This window comes from Centruroides sculpturatus, unplaced genomic scaffold, assembly GCF_000671375.1.
Source record: "Centruroides sculpturatus isolate CEXI.00-Female unplaced genomic scaffold, Cexi_2.0 scaffold510, whole genome shotgun sequence".
Taxonomy (NCBI): Eukaryota; Metazoa; Arthropoda; class Arachnida; order Scorpiones; family Buthidae; genus Centruroides; species Centruroides sculpturatus.
In genome coordinates this window covers 325,251-334,921 of record NW_019384743.1, presented here as the reverse complement: position 1 = coordinate 334,921, position 9,671 = coordinate 325,251, and the positions used below count along the sequence as shown (strand labels likewise).

The window sequence follows — 9,671 nt, the reverse complement described above, 5'->3', positions numbered from 1 at the left end:
GTTTTTTATAATTAAGTAGACTATGTTTGAATAAATATTGTTCATCTAATTGATTGCCTTTTAATTTTATTTTAACCATTAATATACTTAAATCAGGCCTGGCCAACCCGCGACCCGTCACACTAAATTGTGTGGCCTGCTAAGCGATATTATATATCTATTAAAACTTTCGTTTTCCGTTTTGTGTATACCAAAACAATTAAATAAATGAAAATTTGCATGTGTCATTGTTATAATGCGCAAGTGAGAGTACAAACTCTTGGTATAACAATGAAATCTTATTCATTTTGTATTTGTTTTACTTTTTTAAAAGTATGTTTGCCTAAATTGTGGCCCATTGTAATGTTACGCGTGATCAAAGTGGCCCGTGAAACAATTTCGGTTGGCCAGGTCTGACTTAAATAATAATTCTAAATCAGTTCGGCCTAGGACAAACTAGTTAAACCTAAAGTATTTAGGCCAAATTAGACTGTCCTAGGCTAAACTAGTATATCCTGACATGCATAGGATAAACTAGTTGGCCTGAAATTGGGTTTGGCCGGTAACATATATAACATGTACCTAAGTACTGTATAGAATTTTAATAATTTTTTTTAATCTTAAAATCTTTAGAAATTAAATCATACATACTGTTATTACATTCTTCTGTTCAATACTTTTTGTATCAATTTGTTGTGTCCGTTTCAAACTAAATGTTCGTCTCCATCTTTGTAACTCTTGCAACCAAAACAAACAAGTATTTCTATCTTTTGCTTCTAAAATAAATTCTTTATCTGGAGTACTTAAATAAAGAGATTTAATTAGTAATTGATTCAAAACTATATATAAAATATTATTTTGTATAAAGTCAAGTATTAAACAAAACTTTTCTGCATTTGAATATCTTTACTTCATAATGATGTCAATCTTAATTATAAATAGTAGAAACAAATTATTAAAATTTTCACATCTTTTAATATTTTTTTCCTTCTTTTCAGAATTCAAATATAAATTTTGAAATAATTGAAGTAAAATTTAACTATATAATAAAAGAATATTGCAAAAATAAAATTTTTATAGAGAATAAATATTGTTTAATAGTAAAAACAATAAGAAATTAATTAAAAATGAATATAAAAAACTAATGTAAAGAATAAATGAACATTTAACATGGTATTTACCATAGGTAATGCTCACACAATGAGAAACAATGCCACACTGAGCAGAAAAACACCGTAGATCGCCCTTTGTTTTTGCAAAATTAGTAGCAAGGTTACACTGCTAATTTTGCATGATCTTGCTGCTAATTCCATCAAATTTGTGCTATTTACAAATTCGTGCAATTCCATCAAATTTTGCTCAGATTACCTTGGTTTTTGTTGACTTCGGTTATTGTCAGTTTCCATTTTTGTCAATTTTTTTCCATGAAAAATTTGTCTGAAAACCAAGGTATTAGAATTATAATATTCCACATTTCCGAAAACTGGGTGTCAACATTGCAAAATCTGTTGGATCAACTTGGTTTTTCTTTTCTATGGCTATCTCCGGATTCTCATTTATCTAATGTTATCAACCATTAATTATAAAGCTGTGCTGTGAACAAAGTATACAAGGAGATTGGTCTCTGTTAGAAGAGAATAAGCACTTTCAATTATATTTTAGCATTAAACAAACATTTATGTGTGAGGATTATCTGCTTATAAATATAAATTATTATGTTAAACAATTAATTCTTCACTTGAGATGTGGTCAAAATTAAATCTTAATGTATAATAGCAGATTAACAATAGACCCTGAAAAGGTATGTAGTAACTGTATTATGCAAGTATAAGAAACTTGGAAACATGTATTTCTTCATTGTGTTAAAATTAAAGTTAGTAGGGATAAGTATTTAATCAGGTTTAAATCTTGGAAAGATATTATTAATATATCTTTCAAAAACTGATTATTACTCTATATTTTATTTTATATTACAGTCGACCCCCCTATAAGATTGTTGATTTTTCCGTTTTATATGAATTCCATGTTGTACGAGTCACTTAGATTTTACAAATACGTGTGCTGGGCTGTGAACGGCTCACATATTTGTAAAATCTAAGTGACTCGTACAACATGTAATTCAGATAAAACGGAAAAATCAACAATCTTATAGGGGGGGGTTGACTGTATTTTGTACTAACTTGTTAAATATTATCACTAATTTATGTTTCTGTTACCCTCTTGTAATGAACTACGGTTCATACAATAAAGTATTGATTGATTGATTATATAAATTTTTGAAAATCAATCAATTTTATCTGAAATAGTTCCTGATAACAACATTAAAAATACTTATCACAATTTTATATTTATCATGAATAATCATATACATATAACAAAACAAAATTTATCTACTAATCTAACAAAACAATACTATGCTTATCTACTGTACTTTCATCAAATTCATATAATTATTGGTTTATAATCTAAAATAACTTATTTAATCAAAAGTAGTTGACTGGTATATACTATCCTCCTCTTATGACATATATAATTAAATCACTTATTTTAAGCTTGTACAGACGTAACTAAGAATTTACAAATTATGATATTTTAAACAAAGAAACTTAATTTCAGAATGAAAACTTTTTTAAAAAGAATAAGAATTACTGAATTACAATTACACTACATACAAACATTTTTTAAAATGCTTAATAAAATATGCAAATGAAACATTCTTGAGTTTGTAATGATTAAATATTTAAAATGACAATATAACTGATTAGAAAATTTTTGAACAAACAAGTAATAAAATGGACTAAACTATAGCTGAACTGAACAGAAATAAATAGAAATTTTATCTTTATTAAAGATAAAATTACTATTTGTTTATTTCTATGATATGCTCTAAATATTAAAAGTAAATTCCCTTTTGAAAATAACTCAAAAGAAAATAACAACAAATAATAAATTTAAACTGTAGCTTAATAATCACTATATTGTTATAAGTGACAAAAATTGTTAATAATAATAGTTAAAAGTCCCTTTAATATCATACTTAACCTCCAATGTTAACATATCATTAATTGTAATTTATGTTTTAGCTTTAATAAAATTTAAACAAATGACACTTTTATCACATCTAAAATATTTAAGAAATATGATTATTGTGTAATAAAAAGATTTTTTATCAGAATTTTTCTTAATTTGAAATTTTATAGTATCACAAACGATGGCATATTCTAAATTTTAAAATTGAACAAACAATATAAGCAAAATATTATAATATGGCAGACATTAATCTTAAAAAAACAATGTTTTTAATAATAGTGTAGTCTGTAAAATTTAACAGAAAATCTTTGTTAATTCTTATACTGCATAACGGCAAAAATTCTAAATAATGTATACAAATTACAGAGTATGAAATAAATTAAAATAACTTAGTTCATTGACTTGTGAGTTAAGGTTATTGCATGATTTGCTCTGAAAAAAAATATAATTTTTCTCCATATTTTTAGTATAATTTTCCAAATTAATATGTAATGCGTCATCGAAAACTGTTACAAATAGTTTTCTAATACTGTACTTCAATAACAACAATATTTACATATTAGCAAAACAATCTTATAATCATATAAGGTTATAGACTAAGTTTTTAATATATACAATTAGAAATTATCTAAATACAACTTAATATTTGAAAAATATTTTAAAATTTTCTTATGCAAAATTATATTGAGAAGAAACATGTTTTATAGTTAATATACAGTAGTACCTCAGGATACGAAATTAATCCATTCCGAAACTGAGATTGTATCATGAAAATGTCGTAAGATGAATCATTTTTCCCCATACGATTACATGTAAAACCAAATAATCCATTCCAACACAAAAAACACACTCAAATTAAAGCTAAGTAGTACATTGAAAAAAAATAACTTTAGTAAGGAAAACACTGAAAAATGTATTTTGTAGTTGTAAATGTATAAATAACCATAATAGAATAATAATTGATAAAGAAATGCAGTTTTATTTACACTTTACCTTTGAGAATAGACAATGGTGGAGGTGTAAACTGGTGGCGGAGGAGAGGGAGAAGGGAAATAATACTAAAACTTAACTTGCATAACANTCCCTTGAAGTCAGCACTTGTTTCATGTTTGTGAATGCAGTCCTTGCAATTCCAATCCTTCTTCCAATTTCCTTATCACTCCTTCCATCATCTGTAATCATATATCCCAGATAGACATAACTTTTGACCTGCTCCAGTTTACTGTTTCTGATTTTAATATTTAATCTTGGAGTTTCTTTTTCATTGGAAATGATCATAGTTTTGGTCTTTTTGCAGTTCAGTGTTAGTCCGAGTTGATTGCTCAAGTTTGTAATTTCCTCAAATCAGTATCATTAGATCTCCTTCACTTTCTGCCAATAGCACAGTGTCATCAGCATACCTAAGATTATTGAAATTTCTGCCCCCTATGTTAACTCCTTTTAGATCTTTCACCTGAACCCTGTCAGTCTTTAGCCAGTAATAAATAATAAATTTTTAATAAATAATCAATGTGGTTTTATTTCTATTACATATCGTTACTTTTTGTTTTTTGTCTTTGTGCACATTCTGATGTTCCATCACATGAGGGGCATTGAAGTTGGTAATGGCATTTTTTTTTGCTATTGTTTGCAACTTTTATAAACTTTTACAATTAGTTCTCCAAAAAATGTGTCCAAAACAATATTAAATCTAGCAGTGGAGATAAATGTAAGAAGTCTGGTTATTGTACTGTGGAAAGTAAATTTGACATTATAAAACTAAGTGCATTAGGTGAAAAAAAAAACTGAATTTGAAACACCGCTACTAAGCAGTAGTGAGCAGGTAAATGAGCATAATGTATTCTATTAAGTATATTGAAAGATCAAACACTAACAATAAGTGATTATTCTGTGTACAAGTGTACTTTGTAGGTTAGTTTTCTTATTTTGACTTATGATAAAATCTCAGAAACCTAACCTGTTTGCAAGTATGGGAGCACCTGTACAGCATCTAAACATTTTAGGGTCATTAATCAAAAACTTATGACTTTTGTAATACAATCTGTTAAGTTATTTCGATTACATACTGTGCAATTAAGATCAGGAACATATAACCATCTCACTAGAGAAATTTAATACCTCTCTCTAGTGAGATTGGAATATGAAGTTTTGGAATTTTAATGAGTTAAATACAAATGAACTTTATCTGCAATGAAAAATAGATTTTTACACTAATGTAGTACCATGCAAAAATTTTCTTGTGGTATCATTCTGATTAATGATATATCAAATAATATGTCATATCTAGAAAAAGAACTTCATGAGTTACCTTCAATATGGCTTCCACAAGGGGAAAAGCACAGTTGATGTCCTAGCTAATATAATAGCCTATATAAAATGTGCAAAGGATAATAATCAACAGACAATGATAGTATCCATTGATTTCAAGGATCCTTTGATCACACTTGGTGCCAGTCATGTGTGTTCATCTAATACAGGCAAAATGACAAATAAACATTTTCAATCTGTTAAACAGCTACATTTGCGATAGGAAGGTTCAAATCATCAATAATATGACTATCCTCCATGAAATGGAAATCACAAGGGGATGCAAGCAGAGTTCCAAGGCCAGACTATACTTCTGGAATGTACTGTACAATAGCATATTCCAGCTGAGTGGTAATGCTCCTAAGGAGCTGAAACCATTAATCCAGGGATATGCTAATGACACCACCATTCTGTTGTCACATACCAATCAAGATACCCTTCAGCATCACATGAACAACCTTGTGACCAACCTCTACAAATTGGTCTAAAAGCAAAAACTAAAAATCAATTTAAATAAATGCCAATATATTATGTTTCCTCAGGGGAACCTCTTACCAGAAAGCCCTCCACTTCTATTAATGGCTCAAGGATTCAACATTCCAATACAATCAAGTACCTAGGGCTTATCCTTGATCCACAAGCTTTCATGGACTGATCACATACATTACAAGATGATCTTCTAATGCCTTAATCATCTATGACAAGATGATTAAGGCATTTCATTCCCTCAAATCCATTTTCAGGAATAGCTAGGGCTTGGGTCCCAGGGCCAGTAAGCTCATCTACTGGAGGCTACTGCTCCAGTTAGGTGTGAGATTTGGGGCAAGGCTGCTGAAAAAATCAAGAACAAAAGGAAATTAAGATCAATCCAACATGCTGCAGCAATTACTATTGCCAAAAGCTACAAGACAGCATCTACTGATGCTCTCCTCACTATCATTGGTCTCACCCTCATCAATATAATTATTAGGGAGAAAATGTGGAAGTACTTCTTAAATTCCTTAACTAAATCCTCTTCCTCCTCCAATATCAAAATAATTCATCCTGACAACCCCCACCTATGTTAAAAAACTAACAGCTGACATCTCTAAGTATGGGTTAGACTGGAACTACGATCCACACTCTTTCCACCCAGCCTCTATCCTACACTTTCCCATCATCACCAACTCTGGAAACGTTCTTCCTGGAATCATCATTTATACAGATTGGTCCAAATCTAAGGAAGGAGTGGGTTGCTCTTTTGTGGTTATAGACAATCAGAAGTCTATGTTCAACCAAAGCTCCTTCAAGCTGACAAATCACTGCACAAATAATCAGGCAGAGTCCCTTGCAATTATGAAGGTTCTTGATTACATAAACTCATGTAGAAAGGCTCTCTTTGGTAAGAACATTGCTCTCTGGTTGCTCTTCTCAAAATTGAAAGCAGGAACATTAGTCTCTTATTGTCTACAGATCCATTGACCTTATCCTCTCTTGAAGAAAAAGCTCTTCAAGACCATCTTTACATTTATTTCCATTGGATCAAGGGGCACGCCAATGGACCAGGAAATGACACGGCAGATTTACTTGCCAGAAAGGCAATTAACAGGTTAAACTGTACCCACTCTTCCATTCCATTCACCTGGATAGTAACAATTCTTAAAAGCAGAATCCACCAAAAGGTAGAAAACTGAATGGGACAATAGCACCACTGGTAGATTAACTTACCAATTCATGCCAGATGTCTTAACAGCTAGGAAGATTAACCACTTCTCTCCCTCCTTCTCTCACCCACATAATGACTGGCCATGGCAATTTTAATGCCTATCTTCATAGATTCCTCAAGATATGACTACATCAGGCTCAAACTTATCACTGTAACTTACAGTGAGGGGCTCACCTGTCTAATCAATCTACAGATCTCATCAGTAACAAGATTGTCCAAAAGGCATTTTTGAATTTTATAAAGATCAGAAATTTTCAACCATCTAATGCTTATTGCATATCGGTCATAAATTTCCATTCTTCCACTTTCAATCTTTATCTTTCATCTCTATTTCCCATTTCTACTACACTATCAACCAGTTTCCACCTCTTCTCATTCCTCTCCACACTCTTCCAACTTCTTTCATTATGACTACACCCTTTAACCCCTTTCTCTAAATAAATAAATGGACTCTCATCCTACAGACTGATCTACTAGAGTATTTTCTTTGTTAAATAAAATTTATGATACCATATTTTAAATTTTGGAAATTCTTCAAATATGATGATAAAACTGGGTTTAATGTTGTTACAAGTGAGTTTTTCAATATTATGTAGCGTAGTAAAATTGCGAAACCAATAAAAATTTGACATTATTGGGTTATTACATCTAATATTGTTAAATCTAAGTTCAACTGTATATATTTCTATATTAAAATTTTATATCAATTAATATATTTGATAATTTATAAAATTTTACCTCTTTGCACTTAAAGCAATTCGTTTCCAATTCTAAAATCTTTTTTGTATTATTTATAATTTTCTCATTATCTAAACTTAATCGTTTTATTCGAAATGAACCTTGTATTTTGCGACGAATGGAAGACATTTTAGGAGATTTTTGCTTATTAGGAGATGGAGGAGGTGGGAAAACATCCTGAGAAGTATTTATCACAGAGTTTGGATTTGTTTCCATTTTTGTAGCATTTTCAGCTATATGTGTATCTGGAACATATGTTGTAAGAGATGGAGATGAAACTGAAAAATCATACATTAATATTAGCAAATTTTAAATAAAATATTACAAAAATATTATATTTTAACTTACTATCTTTATTAGTCCATGTTACAGAAACTGTATTTTTCATCTGATTTCTTAAATTTTGAAACTTCTCTTGAGCTATAGCTGCTAATGGTTTATGCATATCTTCATTGGCAGAATTATCACCAATTACATCTTGTGGACAATCAATATGTGATATTAGAACAAAATCTTTTTCTTCAAGATAGGATTCATCGTTTAACATTGACGTTTTTGCTAGAAGACCACTTTCAAATTCCTGTGTATCAAAAAGTTTACATAAGTTTTATATATTAATTCAAAACATTAAAAAAAATTTATTTTAAACTCAATTTCATATAATTGATTACAAAATCTTAGATGTGAAGAATGATAAGATAATACATAGAGAGCTGATCATTGGATAAAGAATAAATATGAAATATACTTTTGCTTAATATAATCATTTACTATTTTCATTATCAGGACAAAAATACAATGATAAAAATTCTAAAAATATTAATTTTATATGTGAATTTTAAATTTTACTGTAAGTTATATATTTGGTTCTCTATAGTAATATTTAGTGGAACAAGAAAAAATATTGTTGTAGAGAGATTTATTGTTATAGTGAGAATTTTTTTTAAAAAAAATCACTTTTATCACTTAACATTATTGGACTACAAATAGGGTTATTTCTACAAAGTTAGATAACGTTAGAACAGGGGTCGGCAGTTTGTCAAGTGAGAAGAGCCAAATTGTCATGGAAACAGTATAACGAAAGTATCAGAGAACCACGTATATAGGCACTAAAATGCCAAAAAAACATGCTAAATTTGGCAATCTGCTCAATTGTACTGATGCATACTGATACTAATTAATGTTTGTAGTAAAATCATTGTATTGAGAGTACTATGTTTTGATTCCAAAAGCAAACAATAAATTAAAATTAATTAATATTTAATTTACTGCATTATTTTCATTGTAGAGAAAGGAAAATGTGTATTTTGTGAATATAGTGAAGAAAAAAAAAACTATCACTAAACAGAGATTTATTGCAATAGAGGATATTATTCAATTGGTAAAAGTTTTATATTAAGTTAATACAAATTGCATAGAGAATTTATCATTATGTCAATAATTGATGTACTAAGATTGAACAGTATATATGTTACCGGCCAAACCCGATTTCAGGCTAAACTAGTTTATCCTACGCATGTCAGGATATACTAGTTTAGCCTAGGATAATCTAGTTTGGCCTAAATACTTTAGGCTTAACTAGTTTGACCTAGGCCAAACTGATTTATGTACCACAAATAGGCACCAGTGTAAAAAAAAAATGATTTTGTGTAATTCAAAATACCACCACAGTACACCCGGTGGTTAAAGTGTACCTAGGTAACCCCAATGGCAGTGCTTTGGTTTGGCTAGGTTAACTACATTTTTAGTAGACATTTCCTTTTTTTTCTTTTGTTCAAGGACTACCGTGAATCAATAACTAGTGACGTTAAACAATGGGCGGCCTGCCGGCGGCTCCCCTCCAGAAACAGTCCACCGGGAGCACGAACAGTCTGAAGTGCCGCCATTGGGGTTACCTAGGTACACTTTAACC

At 29.8% G+C, this 9,671-nt stretch overlaps 1 protein-coding gene across 1 annotated transcript in view; it reads right to left on the bottom strand.

Annotated features, from left to right (window-relative positions):
• Positions 1-9,671, bottom strand: part of LOC111628414 (TBC1 domain family member 2B-like) — a 39,539-nt gene that overhangs the window by 24,046 nt on the left and 5,822 nt on the right. Inside the window, exons 2-3 of the mRNA XM_023372188.1 lie at positions 8,108-8,339; positions 7,760-8,037 (exon numbers count right to left, since the gene is read on the bottom strand). Of these exons, the coding sequence (XP_023227956.1) occupies positions 7,760-8,037; positions 8,108-8,306 (477 nt within the window). The 5' untranslated portion in view covers positions 8,307-8,339. The remainder of the gene's footprint in view (positions 1-7,759; positions 8,038-8,107; positions 8,340-9,671) is intronic.